Source organism: Anguilla rostrata, chromosome 2, assembly GCF_018555375.3.
Source record: "Anguilla rostrata isolate EN2019 chromosome 2, ASM1855537v3, whole genome shotgun sequence".
NCBI lineage: Eukaryota > Metazoa > Chordata > Actinopteri > Anguilliformes > Anguillidae > Anguilla > Anguilla rostrata.
In genome coordinates, this window is record NC_057934.1 from 9261651 (window position 1) to 9281440 (window position 19790).

General features: G+C 44.5%; 1 protein-coding gene across 1 annotated transcript in view; it reads left to right on the forward strand.

Annotated features, from left to right (window-relative positions):
* Nucleotides 1–18732, forward strand: part of LOC135245295 (RAC-gamma serine/threonine-protein kinase) — a 74714-nt gene extending 55982 nt beyond the window's left edge. The window contains exons 4-14 of the mRNA XM_064318264.1: nucleotides 967–1078; nucleotides 1363–1507; nucleotides 2041–2172; nucleotides 2559–2624; nucleotides 3177–3245; nucleotides 5031–5153; nucleotides 5980–6108; nucleotides 8903–9117; nucleotides 9392–9479; nucleotides 10041–10143; nucleotides 11355–18732. Of these exons, the coding sequence (XP_064174334.1) occupies nucleotides 967–1078; nucleotides 1363–1507; nucleotides 2041–2172; nucleotides 2559–2624; nucleotides 3177–3245; nucleotides 5031–5153; nucleotides 5980–6108; nucleotides 8903–9117; nucleotides 9392–9479; nucleotides 10041–10143; nucleotides 11355–11440 (1268 nt within the window). The 3' untranslated portion in view covers nucleotides 11441–18732. The remainder of the gene's footprint in view (nucleotides 1–966; nucleotides 1079–1362; nucleotides 1508–2040; nucleotides 2173–2558; nucleotides 2625–3176; nucleotides 3246–5030; nucleotides 5154–5979; nucleotides 6109–8902; nucleotides 9118–9391; nucleotides 9480–10040; nucleotides 10144–11354) is intronic.
* Nucleotides 18733–19790: the final 1058 nt, after the last annotated feature.

A 19790-nucleotide genomic window follows, 5' to 3' on the forward strand; every position in this document is an offset into this window, starting at 1 on the left:
CCACGGGGCCCCCGGCCCTGCTCTTTGCCCCGCCCTCGATGGCCGTTGCCACGGAAACGGTCTGTCCATTGTTGTGCCCTGCAGGTGTGTGTTCAAGTGCAGGAGTGCAGTATCAGGTGTAATAAACCGCAACACTTCATCCCGGACGGGGTTGGTTCTGCACTTTATTGGTTTGTTGAGTTGTCAATCACACAAACAGGGCTGTTGCTTTATTGTGTGTAGTCACCTATCGATGATCTCCAGCGAGTGCCGTTGACCTGTGAAATGCACTATTCCCACAGAAAGCTTTCATCCCTCTCCCATTATGATGTGATCAGTGCAACATGTGACTGATTATCATGTATTTATTTAAAATATTTATGCAAAACCAGTTAAAACAAGTACAATTTCTAAGTGTTAGAAATACCTCGAACGAGCGCAAAATATTTTAATGGAAGTGGTCACGCGGAGCCTTCTGTGACGATGATGATTAGAGTGTGTAGTGAGTGGCTCGTCGTTAGAGAGCTGCTTATAAAACAGCACGCTGTGATGTATGCTTTATGTGCTGTGGATAATGGAGATGGCGGAAACCGCCTCAGCACCCTGGATGTATGAGCAACAGACGGTGTGTGGAGTGGACATGTGGACCTGCCCTGTGTGAACATCCCTCTCTCATCCCTCTTTCTCTCTCTCCATCTCTCTCCCCCCCCTTCCCCACTCTTCTCCATTTGTCCCTCTCGTTCTCTTCTCCTTCATCATCCACCCCTGCTCTTTTTCTCTCCCCACCCAAATCCCCTCTTTTTTCTGTCCTCCTCTCTCCCAACTCCATTCCCTCTCCTCCTTCTCTTTTCTCCCCACTCCCTCGCCTCTACCCCCTTCTCCCCCTCTCTCTTTCTTTCTGTCTTCCCCTCTCTCTCTCCCGTCCCTCTCAACCCACCCACCTGCTCTCTCTCTCTCTCTCTCTCTCTCTCTCTCTCTCTCTCTCAGAATGCCAGTTGATGAAGACGGAGAGGCCAAAGCCGAACACCTTCATCATCAGGTGTCTGCAATGGACCACGGTCATCGAGCGGACCTTCCATGTGGACACTCCCGAGGAGAGGTGGGTCGGGCCCGTTGCCACAGCGATGCTATCTGTGATCTCACAATCACCTGCACCAGTGCATCTTGGGTATTTCCCATAAATTATCAGCAGTAAATCCCAACTTTTCAAAGTCTCTTCCTTCAGTCTGTATCATAACCAGGCACCAGCTTTCAGCTGGTGTACAACCTAGAGCAAACAGCAAACTGGATTTAGGCTGTAAAACCTTTATAACTATATTCAGAGAGGAGTGTGTAAATGGGTTAGTGTGTAAATGAGTTAGCGTGTAAACGCTCTGTATATAGAGAGGAGTGGATGGAGGCGATCCAGATGGTGGCTGATAAACTCCAAAGACAGGAAGAGGAGAGGATCCAGTGCAGCCCCACGTCTCAGATCGATAACATCTGTGAGGAGGAGATGGACACCTCTACCAGCCACCACAAACGCAAGGTGAGCATTACCTACCTCCTCGACCACAAACACAAGGTGAGATTTACCTGCCCCCTCGACCACAAACGCAAGGTGAGCTTTACCTGCCCCCTCCACCACAAACGTCAGGTGAGCTTTACCTGCCCCTCTCACCACCACAGCAAGGTGAGCTTAGCCCTCCCCAAAATGCAGGTGAGCTTCACCTGCCTGCTCACCTGGCTGCCAGCTGGTTGCTCTGAGCCCGCATTTATAATACTGATTTATTTTTTCATAATATGTGATCATGGTGAGCACAAATATACTGTACAGAGAAACCATAAAATACAACTCAATTAAACTTTTTTAGAAAATGAAATCCCTAAAATCCCCCGGAAAAAAGCATTGGAAATCTTCAAAGGGAACCCATGGCGGAAGAAACTTCTGAGTTGGCCTACAAAAAGACACCATCCCCGTAACACGCTATTAAGACTAATAGGAGAACATGTAACAGGATGTGACCAGCAGACCAGCAGTACATGAGCAGGAAGTGACATCATGGTTTGCTTTTGTTGCAGACGATGAATGACTTTGACTACTTAAAGCTCCTGGGAAAAGGCACTTTTGGGAAAGTCATTCTGGTGAGAGAAAAGGCCAGCGGGACGTATTATGCAATGAAGATTCTGAAGAAGGAAGTCATAATCGCAAAGGTATGTCTGTACCTCCCCTCTTTCACTGGAATGGAACCTTCCCGCAGAGGTTTAGCCAATCAGGGTTGGATTTTAGTGACTGTCCACATAGTTTATGCCTGAAATAAGGGGGGGGGGGTTATCCAAGAAATTGCACACAAAAAATTATTTCTCCAGAAGAAATGTCTGAGCAAAAATGTCTCACCTTAAGATTTCTTTAACGATTTCTTATGTATAAGTTAAGGAAAGATAAACCTTTTTTAAAAGTGGTATTGTAAAACTGAGTTATTCCTCTCTCTCATGTTCCATTTATGTTTTACCAACACAGTGGCTCAGAGTCTAAATAGTTTTACTGTGACAGTTAGAGAGGCCAGCTCACTGAAAACGTGTGTTTTCTGTCTCCTCAGGATGAAGTGGCTCACACACTCACCGAAAGCAGAGTATTAAAAAACACCAGACATCCCTTTCTAACTGTGAGTGCTCTCCCCGCATCCGCATACACACACACACACATACACATACACTCACACGCATGCAGGTACATGCACACACTCACATACAAATGCCTATGCATATGCACACATACACACACACGCACGCACATTAGAGGCCACTAGAGGCTAATTATAACAAAGAGAATAAACTGTCAGGAATAAACAGCGCGGCTCCGGCTCGCCGTGTGTTTGAGACATCACAGCAGAGGCGTCATTTTAGTGACACCCCAGATGTCGCGGCGAGGTGCGGGGAACGCGCGCGCCTGCTTTAGCAAAACAAATCACGCGGGGTGCCGAAACGCCCCTTCCCCCCCAATCCGCCATTCTCGCCCGCCGCTAGGGCTCGCAGGTAAATGCCAACAACTGCTCTGCTTTAACTCCGCTCTACTCGAGGAGAAGCTCGCTTCCAAAAATGTTTTTTTCTTTCCCCCCCGTCTTCTTCTTCTGTTGTAGTTTGTTTTCTGGAAGTGCGTGACCGTCAAATGTGTTCCTCATTTCCCTGTTTATGTGCTCTTCCGCTTCCTGTTTCAGTCTCTGAAGTACTCTTTCCAGACCAAAGACCGTTTGTGCTTTGTGATGGAGTACGTCAACGGAGGAGAGGTGAGAAAAATGAACAGCTTGTTAAAATTCTAGGATTGCCGAGAGATTGCCAGCATACACGGGCCCCAGGACTGAGCTTGAGAACCATTGGTTTAGCTCAGGGGTGGGCGGTCCTATCGGAAAAGGGCCGGCGTGGGTACAGATTTCTTGAGTCAGCCCAGCACACTAAGACACCTGATTCTACTTATCGAGGGCTTGATTGAAGACCATGATTAGTTATTTAATTAATCATGGTCTTCAATCAAGACCTTTATAAGTAGAATCAGGTGTCTTAGCACTGTGCTAAAACAAAAACCCAAAAAACCTGCACCTACACTGGCCCTTTTCTGATAACATAGCCCACCCCTGGTTTAACCCAACCATCCGTCAGTAACCACACCCGACTGCCTTGACCCAGCTGTTCCTCGATTAGCCACACCCCTGCATTATGGGATAAGTTGGTTTAACCCAGCTTCCTGTAGTGGGACCGTACCAGCCCAGTTGCAATGCTGACAAAAGGGTAAAAAATATCACGTGCAGTTACTGTGGAGTTTTTTTTAATGTCAATTTTCAGGGCATTCAGTGCCACAAAAATGTGGGTCTGTTGAGGTCCGTTGTATCAGGCTGGGCTGCAGTGGATACGTGTGGTGTGGGACTCCTGGGTAAATCAGCCCTCTGAAGCTCATCTCATATCTTCAAACAAATATCCGATTAGTGTTTTCCAAAATGGACAGCCAATGATCCCCCCCACCGCCCCTTTCTGTGGCCTTTACCTGCGCTCTCAGGTGGTGGAGTACAGTCCCCCCCCCCCGACCTGCGCTTTCACAGCTGCCAGCGTAGTTATGAAAGCACACCTGTCCTCAGCTGCGGCCAGCGGCCATCACACCCCTCCCCCTCTCCCCCCTCCCCAATCCCAGCAGCCCCCTCTCCAATGATCCAACAGTCTGTCACAAACTGTGAGCTGCTGGTGCAAACAATCCCCCAACAATTAATGTGAGATCCTCTACAGCAGGGCTCTCCAGCCCAAAATCCCGCTCTGCCACAGAGCCTGCAAATCCTGCAAGGCCGTGGAGTCTGCTGCTTCTCACCGCTTCATTTAAAGCACTGATTGGCTAGAGTCCACCACACACCTTGTTTCCATGGCCCAAATTGACTGTCAGTTGATTGAAAGGAGAGAATATGCTGACACTGCAGGCTTCCAGGACTGGAGTTAAACCTGCAGGCACTGCTGCCCTCCAGGACTGGAGTTAAACCTGCAGACACTGCTGCCCTCCAGGACTGGAGTTAAACCTGCAGTCATTGCGGCCCACCAGGACTGGAGTTTTGAGGTCCCTCATTCAGTAGCTTGAAAGTGATTTGTTTGAGAAAGGTTGGGATAGAGAGGGGAACCGAGCATTTTGTCTGACAGAGCGCCTCAACATCTGACAGGGAGTTGGGGACCAATTTTGTGGGGGGGGGTGTGTTGGCGAAAAGGACTCCCCTCCCTCCCCAGCGCCCACAGAGGGAGGGGGTTATGTGGCGGTGGCTGGGGAGGGGTGGGGGGGGGGGGTGTATTGATTAACAGGCGGGTTTAACAGGCCGCTTCGGAGCCTCTGCGGAAAGCTGAGAGATGATTCGCCAGCTGCCGCCGAGCGCTCGCCGCGCGTCCTCGGAGAGCGCCGCCATCTATCAGCGCAATATGGCGACGGCATCGGCGGTTTGCGTTGTGTTAATTTCCACCCCCACCCCCTCGCCAAATGGGTAATTATTGCCATCCCGTTCCCCCCGTCCCCCGTCCCCCTCCCCCTCCTGCTGTTTATCCCGCAGCTGTTTTTTCATTTGTCGAGAGAGCGGGTTTTCTCTGAGGATCGGACGCGGTTTTACGGAGCCGAGATCGTCTCCGCTCTGGACTACCTGCACTCCGCCAAGATCGTGTACCGGGATCTGAAGGTACAAAAAAAAATAAATAAATAAAAGTTTTCTGAAAACTAATCAGACATTTGGAACGATCTCACCATCTTGTCCCTGTAGTGTGTGTCTTATTTGCGCGTGTGTGTTTGTGTATGTGTGTTTGTGCGTGTGTGAGCATGTTAGCGTGTGTGTGTGTGTGCATGCGTCTGTGTGTGTGTGTGCCTGTACATGTGTGCATGTGTGTGTGTGCATGTGTTTGTGGGATGTGTGTAATGTTAATTAAAGACCAGTGAGTTTGTTAACATCAGGCTCTGGTGGCTGTTGAAGTGTTGCTCACTGCACCCAAACTACAGCAGGAAATTAGAGCAGCTTAGAGCAGAATTATTATGGATAAAAACTGATTTTAACCCATTGATTTTTCAGTTGACGCTTGATTGATTGGAACCAAGTTGAATTTATTGGTAGATGTGGTTAAGCGATGTTGAATTATTTGGGTGAGGGGGTTTGAAGCTGATGGTGTTCATTTGAAGTTTATGCCGTTTGGTTGAAGATGACTGGGTTTAGTTGCAGGCTAGCTGATTGGGTTTGGTTGAAGCTGATCAGGTTAGGTTGAAGTGATGGGTTTGTTGAGCTGATGTAACTGATTGGGTTTGGTTGAAGCTGATCAGGTTAGGTTGAAGCTGATCGGGTTTGGTTGTAGCTGATATGGTTTGGTTGTAGCTGATGGTGTTTGGTTGAAGCTGATATGCTTTGGTTGAAGCGGATGGGACTTGACAGAATGTGGCTGAGGGGCATGTGATTGAAGGTTCTGATCTGAGCGGCAAAGATTTATTGACTTCTCTCTGTCTTCGTTGTGTGCCACCAGCTGGAGAATCTGATGCTAGACAAAGACGGTCACATCAAAATCACGGACTTCGGCCTGTGCAAAGAGGGCATCACAGACGCTGCCACCATGAAGACCTTCTGTGGCACACCTGAGTACCTGGCTCCTGAGGTAGGAACCTGACCCCTCTCTGCTGTACTGCTAAGCACCCGTAGCCTCGTACAGGCCGAGAGCACTGTGTGCGTGTGTGTGTGTGTCTGTCTGTCTGTCTGTGTGTGCATGCGTGTGTGTCTGGGTGTGTGTGCGTGTGTGTGTGTCTGTCTGTGTGTGCGTGCGTGTGTGTCTGGGTGTGTGTTTGTGAGTGTGTTTTTGTGTGTGTCTGTGTGCGTGTGTGTTTTTGTGAGTGTGTTTTTGTGTGTGTCTGTGTGGTGTGTGTGTGTATGTGTGTGTGTTTGTGTGTGCGTACGTGTGTGTGCGTGTGTGTGTGTGTCTCTGTGTGTGGTGTGTGTGTTTGTGTGTGTCTGTATGTGTGTGTAGTGCAGAACAGAGGAAGCGTGTGGGTGTTTTGGGTGTAAATGTTTATCTGTTGGATGCGGACTCCGGTGGGATGGGTGCAGGGGGATGCTTTGGCCCTCTGCTGTGCCAGGAGAGGATGTGAGTGTTGGATATTTTTTCGCGGGAGTTTGTGACTGAACAGAAAAGTGAAGTCTAAACAGAGGCAGATGGTGACAGATGGGGGGCGGGTGGGAGGCGTTTGGGGGGGAGGGGGGTGGCCGGGAGGGGGTGGGGGGGGGGGGACCTGCAGATCTGTACCCTGTACTGGAGTAAAAATAACCATGCGTCTGCCGCCAAGTTCCACAGACGCACAGTAGTGGGGCTTACAAAAGAATAGTGAGAGAAAGACAGGGAAGAGGAAGAGGAGGATGAGGAGGAAGAGCAGGAGGGATCCTCTCATTGTCCCTCTGGGTTATGGCAGTACTGTAAAGCTTGTGCCCTCTCACTGGTCCACTGGGTTTGTGTTTAAACTGCAGGGTTGGCACAGAGTGCGTCGAGATGTTTAATGCAACCTCTTTACCTTGCAATCACACCTTCCTTTCCTCTGATCCAAAACATTATATTCAGAGTTCAGTGTGGTTTCAGAAATACCATAAAACCCTAATGTGGGTATGTCTCACATGCAGACACGCACGCACACAAACACACACACACACAGAAACACATGCGCACGCCGCACACACACACGAACACACACAAAAACGCATAAACATACACACACACTCTGTGCTCTGCCCACAGCTTTTGAGATGGGTTGCCCTTTGTGCATTAATCTCCTGTTCCTGACATGCTGCTCAGTCCTAGAAAAACATCCCTGCCTGTATCTCCTACCACTAAATGTCCACCCCTAAATATCCACATATACCAGGGATCTCAAACTTTAGTCTTGGAGGGCCGAAGTGCCTGCTTGTTTAACTCCAGTCCTTGAGGGCCGTAGTGCTTGCAGGTTTAACTCCAGTCCTGGAGGGCCAGTGTGATATGGTTCCTTTTTGAGAAAGCGATATAAATATTTTTCTGGTTATCAAAATTAGTCTTGTCTAGGCTGGCCTGTTCTTGATGCGCCGCTTCCAAGCGTGTTGCTTCAGGTGGAAATGACCACTTCCTGCAGGGTACTGTTTCACTTCCTGTCACCCTTGGCAATTATCACAAAAAAACATTCTTGAGATATTATCGCTTTTACTTGTAAAATTGGATTAATTTCAATGGATCAACAGTTCATTATGTATTCATTATGGAAAATTTAACTTTCATCCAATAATACCATTTTGGACCTGATGTTTTCCTCTCATTAAAAATTATATAATAATTTTTAAAACTTGAATCTTGATGGTGTCAGATTTTTTTTTTAATCATGGAAATGTATTTAGGAAAATTGCAGACTGACCTGGACCTCATTTCTAGCAAAAGTAATAATATTCTCTGATGGTTTCCACAAAAGTAAATAAAGACTAATAATGAAATAATGTTTTCTCCTCGTCTCCTGGCTTCCTAGCGCCAGCTTGCTTCACTGCCACAGCCTACAGTGCCAGCTGTAAAAGTTACTGTCAGCTTGTTATGTCTTTAACTAAACTGAATCCTGGAAGCTTTCCCACACCAAGCTCATTTCCAAAGCTTGTTTTTTTTTTCTTTCCTTTTTTTTGAGAAGATGAGTGCTTGTTCTTCTACCTTTCTCTGCATCTCTTGGCTAGAAGCTTTGTGTGTTGGACAAGTGAGCAACTCTGATGTAATAACCTGTACAGACTGACACCAACTCCCCCCACCCACCCCAATCTGCTGATTTGGTCTTCTAGTAAAACTGAGAAACCAGGAGGTACTTTGGATACCACGCTGTGTTCCTGTAGATTCGAGAACAGGAATAATTATTTAAAAATTTTGGAGCATATACTTAATTGGCAAGAATTCATTTATGGATGTTTGAAGATAGATATGTTAATTACGACCTTTGTGGTAAAAGGTGGCTGTCGCATGGAAAGTGGAGGCCACTCCCCCTGAAACAGCTGCATAATTATAAGGAGGCGGGGTTTCTGATAGTGAGTGGCACTGTGTTGAGTAGGTGGAGTTTCCATTAGAGAGGGTGTGGCAGTACTTTGCAGAGGTGGAGTCTCAGATAGAGAAAGTGTGACAGTACATTGCAGAGGTGGAGTTTCAGATACAGATGGTGTGGCACTGAAACACCGACAGTCAGTTTCAGGTTATATAGTTTTCTGCATTATTAATTTCATGCTACTATTCACAGGCTTGCACATTATTACAGCATTGTTAGCATGCCAGTACTGCATTATTACTGCATTGTTTGCTAACTGCTCCAGACGGTGCATTGGCTGCAGGTCACGTAGGGCTATACCTTAATAGCATGTGGTTGGCTTGTTGCTAACGCTCCTCCCACCCGTCACCCCCACGCCTCCCCCAGGTGCTGGAGGATAATGACTACGGGCGGGCGGTGGACTGGTGGGGGCTGGGCGTGGTCATGTACGAGATGATGTGCGGCCGACTGCCCTTCTACAACCAGGACCACGAGAAGCTGTTTGAGCTCATCCTGATGGAGGACATCAAGTTCCCCCGAACCCTCTCCGCCGACGCCAAGTCCCTGCTGTCCGGGCTGCTCATCAAGGACCCCAACAAGAGGTACCCCTACCCTACTGACCCCCAAACACCCCTCCTACTAACCCCTACCCACACCTTACTGCCCCCTTATGACCTCCAACCACCCCCTCCTACCCCCACCCACTCACTGCTGAGTCTCTTAGTACTTAACAATAGCAATCATTTTTAAGTGGTTATTTCATTCAGTATATATTGACATACGTGTACATACATAATATATACAGACGATTACATCCAGAGGAGTTTGTATCAAACACGGATATTAATTTGTGTTTTTTTTGTTTTTTTTAAATAGACTTGGCGGCGGTCCAGACGATGCGAAGGAAATCATGCGCCACAGTTTCTTCACTGGTTTAGACTGGCAGGACGTGTATGACAAAAAGGTGAGACTGGGAGCTGCCATCACCTTGCTGTCAGTCTTGAGAGTCTGGGGCTGAGAATACTACCAGCTGCTCGTATTTAAAGTAATTGTTACTCTAAGTCGTTACTATGAGAAATTGTCACTGTAAACTCTACAACACTGCCTTCAGTGTTTGACCTTTAAAACTGAGCAGTAGTAAGCTTCCTGTTTTGTCAGTAATGTCTGTAGCCATGTCTAAATATAATTCTGTAAGGCCAGACATTGTCATCTTACCAACTTTAGAATGGTAAAAGTTTAAATTTATTATAGCTTTCTGTTCTTTACATTACTTCATTGTGGCTGTGAACAAACTTTTGAACAAACTATTGCTGTACCTTTGTATCCCAGCATGTAAAGTGCATGTACCCATGATGCATTGCTGCAGTTAAAGATTTGACACTCTTTCTGCACAGATCTAACATGGACTTCCCTAGGATAGCTGTGATGGTTTAAAATATGGAAGCTATAGAAGTGTTTCTTCCATTCAAGCCCATGCAGCCCCCATTACTGCGCGAACTTTATTTTTAATTTTCTTCCCCCTCAGCTGATACCTCCATTCAAGCCTCAGGTGTCTTCAGAAACAGATACCAGATATTTTGATGAAGAATTCACAGCGCAAACGATCACAATAACTCCTCCTGAAAAATGTGAGTCGTGATTCTCTCATAGACCTTTTGCAAATTTAATAATATTTATCTAATGATTCACCTTCCGTGTTTGTGTGTTTGTTACACGTCACCCTCAATGGAGTTTTAATAGTTGCTCTCTGTCGCAAACTAGAATTTTATCGGGTTTGTTATTACATATAAAATACTGTAATCTGGATTTTCCTTTCTGTTTTAGACAAATTTCCGTGTTCTGAAGGTGTTTGGCAATGTCTCCCACCCATCACTTTTCTTTACTGAGAGTGCATATCCATCAACCAGCTTGCCAATATAAAATACATAGTTTTTCCGTCAGAGGTATACAATATAGACTGGCCACAAAACTAACCAATGACTAGAAATACACTGTCTATCTCATTTCGTTTGAATACATCATTCGTGTTTGCATCAACCTCCTCTGCTAACCAGTTCTGCTAGCTAGCAATCTGCTAGCTAAATTAGCTAGCTAGTTAGCAAGCGGCTATCTACGCAGCTATTTTAGCTGTAGCCAGTCAACATGTTAGGTGAAGTCCTGACAGTGTATGGAATATAACCAGTCTCAGTTTGATCAAATTGGTCTGAAGGGGTTGACAGATATGGGAGAATGCTAATCTAATTTAAGGGCTCTCAGCAGTGCAGGCTGCCACTGAGGACGGTATCCATAGAGAAAAACCATCCTGCAAATTTCAAAGCTGCTAAATCAGGGGATGCTGAGCCCGTCACTCCCCATGAATATGGCTTAAGAATCGGAGTTGCCTATCATTAAGTTATCAGACCGTGTTACCGTATACTTCATTTAGTTTTCTATTTGAGGACAGAAGGCACATTTGTGCAGACAACAGAGTTCTGAAGGGTAGGCTACATGTTTCCAGGTGATGATGCTAACAGGATGTCTGAAAGCCTATTTTGGGTTGTTTTATATTATTACATTCTTCTCGTTTTTCTCCATGTACTGTACCGCTGACTGTGGGTGTCAGTGGGCTGCCTGTTATATAACAAGATTATCCAGTTAATGTTATTCATTAGTACATTTATATTTCATTTCACACATGAAAAAATTATGTTGATTTGACATTACACTTTTTCAAATTTAAATGGTGTGTAACCTACCGTATATTTCCTCAGTAAGTACACACATGTATACCAAACCAAGTAACCAGAGTTCTGTTTTCAAAGCTGCTGCATTATGCCACTCTCCTCTTCCTCCCCTGCAGTTGATGAAGATGGTATGGACTGCATGGACAACGAGAGGCGACCCCACTTCCCGCAGTTCTCCTACTCGGCCAGCGGGCGGGAATAAGACCGTCCAACGGCCGGTTGCTCGCGCTTCATTGCCGTTCAAGGCTATCACTGGAAATATGTTTACTCCCGTTTTTCTCGGTCTTTATTTATATATAATATAGACACGGAATCCCGTTAAAGTCTCTTTTTTGTTTGCTTTCATTGTTTTTACTTTTTATTTTTAAGGGAGTACTTTTTTCTTGGATTTTTCTTGTAAGACTCAGTCCATATTGGCTCCAAATAAACACGTCTCCTCCGTTTTCGACATCGCTGACAGACTGCAAAAGGGGCGGTGTCTCGTTTGTATTCGTTTCGGTTTGTATCTGTTTGCTCACTGTTCTTTTTATCTTTTTCGCCATTTGTTGAACAAACCGATCACTTTTCCTTGTAGGGAACAAAAACGATACGCTGCCTTATGCATGTGTTGAATTTTCATTTCACATTGGCGATGGGTTGCCGTGTGGCTCGCGGATCATGAGAACTTTAACTCACATTGCCGTCGTATTTCCCCCTTGTGGCAGAAAATATTACTGCGCCCTGCTGTTACGCTTAATCTCAGTGGAATTGGGTTGTTTTCGCGTCGTTAGCTGCGGAGGTATTGTATTTGAAGTTACACGTTTTATTTTGCAGAAATGAAAACTGCCGTAAACTCAGTTCTTCACTCAGGCTACAAGTTAACGAGCACATCTGTGTTCAACTCAGTTACAGGTTTCGCTTCGCTCACCTCATTCAGCGGAGTTTGCTACAAACTATTGCCAAACGCTCACTTCTCTGGTCTCACTCTATAACAGTTTCTTATATCGGATTTAGGAAAAAAACGGCAAATGTTTCCAATGTGTTTGTGACGTTTTATGTTCTAACCTGTGTATTAGCCACTCGCTAATTGAGTTACTCAGATCGTCAGGATATAACGTTATGCATCGTTAGGATGGAATCGCACTCTGGGGTATCCCTTTAGTGAGCATAGCGCAAATGCTACTTAGTAGGCCTTTCGCAACAAAGTGGGTTTAAAGATCCATTGAAGCTGATCCGCACGAACCCGAATGAGACAATGTTTAAAGAGAGAGAAAAAACTATTAGGAATCGCAGGTACTTATCCTTCAGAGTCTGTCATCGATGGCACTGGCTTTCGAGGGATGCTACATAGGCCTATGATCGGGCTCAAAGCGGACACACCTTTCCTTCCTTTGATGTATATATGGAACGCTTTTTTGACGGACAACATATCATCGCTAGACATGAAATATCGTCTTATTGTATTAATAGCTGGCTAACAAAACAAAACAAAGCAAAGACAACAACGAAAACAAAAAAAACGAAGGAGAAACTACTAGGACATGAGAACGTTTTCAGATGTTTGGCGCCGTTTACGATCTGCTCCACGCTTCACTTAACGGAGGAAGAGGAAGAAGCGGTCAAGTGGATTTTGGGACGAGGCAAAGCCATCCCATTCTCAAAGTGCAATCACAGGGGCTGTATGGACATTTCATATGTGCGCTGGAGAGAGAAAAACAGAAGCAACACTGGTAATATACTTTTTCTTTAAAAAAAAAATTGTTTTGGATCTTTGTCTTTTTTGTGTGGGGTTTTGTTGGGCTCTACATATTTTCTGTTTTACTATTATTATTATTATTATTATTTGCACCAGGGCAAAAAAACGGTTATTTATTTGTTGTTCCAATTGAATTGTTGATGTTGTTTGGAGTTAGGAAGTATTGCTCAGTCTTTTGTATAAAAGCAGCTGGGGAAGGCAGAAGAATGTAGCGGGCGCAATGCTAAAAAAATTTCACCTTTTTTTATTCTAATTTTTTTTCATCTTCCATTTTGTTTGATGTTTTGTTTTGTTTGTTTTCCTACCAAAATGTCAGGGTGAGGACCCTGTGGGGGAGGGGGAGGGGGAAGGGGGTTTGGTTGGAGCCCCCTGGTTACCATGGTAGTATTTATTCTCAACATTCCATTCAGGGGCTTCACATACTAATGTATTGATTTATGTGTAAATGATTTGTTTGCCTGTTTGTTTCTCTAAAGGGCTGAACAAGCTGTAAAACCCTTTATTACGAGCAGCGGAAAGTATCTGTTGTCTTTTTGGCTGTAGGGGTCATTCTGTAATCGTGTAAATTTCAGTGTGTGAGCAGGGTACTGAAGCAATTAGAGAAAAGAGACTTTGAACAGCACACCCTAGCAATTCCCTTTTTTCTGCACAGAGGGGTGTAAACACTGGCGGGTCAATGGACCAGCCATCTCTGCATGCTGGTTTGAACTGTTTTTTTTTTTTTGCTGCAGGAAGAGGATTTTGGAACCAAAATTACAAATAATTGTCGACTCCGGTCCAACTGTCACTCTGACTCGAGCCTTTCGAAGGGCGGCTTTGCTCATGGGTTTGAATGAAGTGCGGCCATTTTAAGGGTGCAGAGAGACTCGAGGACTGCGTGTCATTTCCTCTTATCAGTGGCGAAGCTTGCAGATGGGCTAATGCTCATCATGTGTTCTGCAGAGAGCTTTCGACACGGTCACGGGCCTGGGTGTCTGTCGTGCGACCACTTCGACTATTCCAAAGGAAACAGTTATTGGGAGAGAGTTCACAAGCATAAAACACACCTGCCTACCTGTGCATGTATTTAATCAAAAAAACCTTTGTAGGGTTATTTCAATTGTCAGAATGCTTGAATCCATTCAATGGTGTGCAGTGGGGGACCAAGCCATGTCTGGCTGACTGGTAAAAATGAGGATAGTCACACAGGCGTGTGTTGGAACTGACACCGGTGTGCCATTGTGCATAGTAAACTGTCAAGTGTTAATTCACCTCTTAACGGTATTACTTCAACTCATAACGGATAACATTTGGTCCCACTCTGAGTTAGAGTTGAATTAACACCAGTAGGGTTGAATTAACACCGGGCATTTTATTGTGAGAAGTCCACTAAGGAGCCAAGTCCTGTTTATCCTGTTAAATTAATTTTGTATTAAATTATTCTTACATTAGTGTTGGACCGTGTAAATACTTGCAAGCGCTTCTTACGATAGCAGCTTTCCTTTATGCAGTGTACGAGTCAAAATCGGCACCTGGAGGTAAACGTTTATGAAGTTTTTTGTTTTGTTTTTTCAAAATGTGAGTTGTAGCATTTTTGTTTCCCTGAAAGAGATTAACGAAGAGCTTTATTTCAGTTCCTGTGAAGAATCCGTTTTCGTTTGGTTTTTTTTCTTGCAGCTGGTCACAGAATCAGTGCTCTGAGCGTCAGACCTACCTTGTTGGGCATATTGGCTTTATTGTCAGTAAGTCTGTATCTCTAAACTGTAAATAGACCTCAAAGGTTGTATTATTTCTACAGCATGGATTTCCCCCCTGACTGTGCTTCTCTCTATATATATATAATGTTGCATATAGGCTGTTTAAAACAATACATCAAATATCTAAGAAAATTATGCATATTGGAAAAGTATACTCACTGCCCTTTTAACACATTAAAAATCTGTCATTGCATCACAGATACACCTGTTTGTATTATTTATGATGAAACATTTCATACACAGTCCTCTTTTAGTTCTGTAAATAAAAACGCATACAGTTGTACAGTACCACTTTAATTATTTAGTTTGAAAAGGTGGCATTTTTATTTTGATTCAGATTTTTGGACTGTGTGTGAGAATAATATCGGAGACTGCTGATGAAGTCTTAACTGAGTCTCAGTTCTGTAGTTTTAAAGACCTTGGCAAGTGCACTGATATCAGAACTGAACTGGCTGGAGTGTAGAAGGCCCTGCAGGGTTATTTTTTCCCCCCCTTTGTTTTATTTAAAACTGAAGCAGAAAATTAAAGCAATAAGCACGTGCACAGTATTCAAAACACGCCTTCACCTAAATGATAAGAGTTGTTCTGTCGCAAAAGGCATCATTACATTAACTGGTCTTTTGCGCAGTACGCAAACGAATGCCGGTCACACAGATTGTTCTTTAGGTAAGACGGTACATGCCCGGGTTGGGATTTTTGGATAGTCCTCTAATGACTTCCAGAGGTTGATTGGTCTGGTTAGCAGGAACAGAATTGCTCAGGTGAAGTGTGTGGAACTAGATGGCTTAGCCCATAGAAGATTATGGGTAGGTTGATCGCTGGGGGGTCGCTGTTTGTGTTGGTTTGTCACATTTCTTATCTGTGATTGGTGGTGATTTATAGAAGTATATTTTTGGTTTACACCACACCACACATATAACAAATGTGCCATAGGGACATTATTGGGAGTTCTGGTGTAACACAAGTGATGGGATATGAGGCCTCATGTCTTGTGGAACCGTAATGTGTCAAGCTAAGGAATGTGTTCATTGTTTGTGAGACAGATAATACTCCGGTCTTGTGTGCTGTCGCAGATGTCCATGGTGATCAATGTAGATGAGTTGGTTTCTGAGAACGTAGCTTATGGCTAGATAGAAGTCGTTTAACCCTGTAAACTCTACTGTAATATTGCTGCAGTCTGTGTTCACCAGTGTTCAGGGCAAAATTCTTCTCTCATATGTTTAACTTGGCACCAGTCTTTTGGTGAGAGTCCTCAAACATCTGCAGGAGAATGGGGGGTGTGGTTCGCTGAGAGGGAGTTTGCTCAGGGGGTGGGGTTTACTGAGGGAGAGATGGCTGAGGGGGTGGAGTCTACCGAAGGGGTTATGGGTCAGGGGGTGGGGTTTACTGTGAGGGAGTCAGGTCAGGGGGTGGTGTCTACTCAGAGGGCAATGGCTGAGGGATGGAGTCTGTTGAGAAGTATTCGGCTCATGGAGTGGAGTCTACTGAGGGGGTTATGGCTCAGGGGGTGGGGTTTACTGAGGGGAGTCAGGTCAGGTGGTGGAGTCTACTAAGGGCATTGGCTCTTTGTATCAGTGTTTGAGTGGGGCTTCTATTGAGGAAGCTGAACTAGCTGAGATAGTGACGAGCGAGGTTAACTCAGCCCAGACTCAGCTACGACATGAGTTTTCACTCCATAAAACAACTTTTCTGCTCGTTTCGTTTATCGTGTATAATTAGGCTAGATTGCTGTGGATAAGCTAAGGAGATGCGGACAGAAACAGCTATAGGAAGTGGAATGAGCTGGATTCACAGCTGTTATGGCCGAAGATGCACTATGAATATGATCTTCCTTTTCCGTAAATGGCCGTACATGAGATGTAATCCGCCTAAAGAAGCCCCTGAACCTTGCGGTGGTAGATCGCAGCTTATCCAGGGTGTCACCTGTTCGTATCCCAGCAACAGGCAGCATCATGGCGCTGTGGGCTGAACTGAGGGAGCTCATTTAGCATTGTTTTCTGTTTCACGGTCTTCTTGTAATGTCTCCCGAAATGCTCCTTTTTGAGGGGCGGGGCTTGGGGGGGAGGGTTTCTTTTTTAAATGGGAAGTTTATGCTCTTAGTAGATTGTCCTTTTTTTTTATTGTACTGCGTTAAAGCACTTTCTTTGATTTGCTTTTGTGTGTTCTGTTCAGGTACATTTCTAAGGGCATTTTATACCTTTTTCTCTTTTTGTGGATCCAAGCTTGTAGTGGCCTTCACCAGACTGGCATTCTCCCTCCTGTTTGTTTTGTAAAATAAGTTTATCTCCGATATTTCTGTTTTATATTGATCTCAGATTTTATTTTATTTTATTTTATTTTTGTTCTCCTAAAAAATATTGGGTCATGCAAAGTAAGGTGTTAATTTCCATAATTCCCTTAAGCAGCTTAACCAGAATAAATGCTTGCAAAAATTGTAATTATGTACATTTATGTTTTTTAAAAAAGCACCAAGAAACCATTAGCTATCATTAATGGAGTCTTGTTTGAGGCGCTGTTGAACACAGCCATTCCATCGGCATAAATGTGCGTTTGTAAAATAGAAATGGGTCGTGTCTGACTGACGCTGTTGAGCCCGTTGAAAGGGGCTGGAGCTGAGGTGGTTGGTAGTACCCTGCATGCAGCGGTCCTTGTTGATATTGCGACATATAAGCGGTTACAGCCCATTAAAAAGAGGCTGATCGGCATTAAGCGCAAGACCTTGGTTCCATATCGCATTTCATTGCAGTTGCTTTTTTGAAAAATGTATTTCAGAACGAAAAAGACAAACGTGTCCCTGCAATATGTTTGTGCAAAAAATAATAATAATAGTCTTTTTTTTTCTTTACTTGAAAGCACAGGTTTGCCCCATGAAGTCCATGCTTTTTATTTTGTGTTATTTTATTTTGAATAGTGTATCTTGTGAAGTCCGGATGGACAAGACAAGGTGTGTGGGAATATGGGGGGTTGCCAGGAGACTATTCATTCTTTGACATTGATGAGGTTGAGCTTTTCCACAAGGTCATGTGACCTGCTGTGACTGGGTGAGGGGAGTGTTGATTTACATTCAAAACCCGACATGGCTGGGGTTTTGCCCCAGCAGTGTCGCTTCCGTAACATTTATTATTATTGATAATGATGATTATTATTATTAATAATAATGAATCATTGTGTGCAGGTGTATATGGAAATCTGGGAAACTGATATGTATGTGTTTGTTTCAACCTTCAGAGTAATGCCTGATCTTTCTTTCCTCTGAGCAAATCATTCGCATTCTGTGTGCTGGTTACCCCCCTGGGGTGTGGGAAATGGATGAGTCCAATAGGGATTGAGGGGTGAGGGGAAGTACTGGATTGTTCCAACAGGGATTGATTTGGGGGGAGAGGTGCCGTGCACTTTTCAGGATTCAATGTGACAATGTGGGTTCTATCCTAATTAACTGCAGGATCTCTCTCTCTGTCCATATATATATATATATATATATATATATATATATATATGAAACACCTCAACATACACACTTTGCTGCTACTGTTTGTATTGTCTACAACAGATTTTCTTGTTATCTTGCTCCTGGTAGTGTATTATGAACGAGCATGAATTGTAAAGTATTTATTTAAAGAAAAAAAAAAAAAGCGAAGTCTTTGGGGGGGAAGGAAAAATAACCCACTTGTAAATTAATTTTCCGTCCATGTAGCTTTAGAGTTTGTGACATTTCTTGACCTTTGACCTTGCTAGCTCTGTTAACAGTTCCATGTTAAGATCCTATCATGTGGTTGAGGATTTTACGCAGAAGGGAATAAATTGGTGAAAAAAAAAAGAATACACTTGTATTAGTCATATTTACTGAATAAAAAAATGTTTTATTTCCTTGCATATAGGACCCACAAGGATGTGAAAATGATCTGCAAGAAACTGTTTTTGTACACTGTACATCCTTAGTATTTTTACAGGTAAATGTATGATAGCAATGTGCACATTATTTTACTCTTAACGACTGCTGAAATAAAGCACTATGTCAATCTGTTCTGTGTGCCTGCCCATTTCTCATTTCCTGTCTTGTATTTTTATACATTCTCAAATAATAACGCATCATTTTTACTTGATTAATTGAAATGACTCAGCTGGAAGCAATATTCAGTCCAATCATAGACCTAGAGCCACAGGGTGCTCTTAAATATGCAAATTCATTATTATCTACATTTAGCTCAATGGGGATTTTCCACTGTCTTTACAGTTCAGAAAATGGCCAGTTTTCTGTATGAAAATCTGTTCATAGGATGATTCCTATGGGAGTTGCATAGCTTTGTGAGTCAGAAGACTGTATTTGTATAAACAAAGACGGCGTATGTTACATATGACGTATTAACCACCAAATTGGTCTGATCATTCAACCCAGTAAATACAGTAGGTGGCCAAAAGTATGTGGACACCTGACATCCGAAATCTCATTCAAAATTATGGCCATTAATATGGAGTTGGTCCATCCTTTGCTACTATAAAAATTTCCACTCTTCTGAGAAGGCTTTTTACTAGAGTTTGGAACATTGCTGCAAGGATTAGCTTCCATTCAGCCAAAAGAGCATTAGTGAGGTCGGGCACTGACTGTGCCATTAGACCATGTTCACAGTTGGCTTTCCAAGTGATCCCAAAGGTGTTGGATGGGGTTGAGGTCAGATCTCTGTGCAGGCCAGTCAAGTTCTTCCACACCGATCTCGACAAAATAACTTGTATTTGGACCTCGCTGTGGGCTTGGTGCTGCAGGAGCCTCAGGATGTGGGGGTGGGGTTTGGGGTACGGGATGGGCATTGGGGGGTGACAGATGCCCATGCCTGTAGGGCAGTAGATATGCCGTCTGTGTGGGGGGTGGGGGGGGGGGGGCATCTCTCCCCTCATGAGCCTGGGCGTGGCCCTGCCACTGAGACCAGCCCTTTTGGAGCCCTGGGGGGGTAGAGCTGCTACCACCCCCCACCCCCCCCCCACCCAAAGCCTGGCATAACTCGCCCAAGCCCCCACCCCCGGCCATGAAACCCACACAGAGGGCCAGAATACCCCACCCCACCCCCACCCCCGCAGGGCTGAAT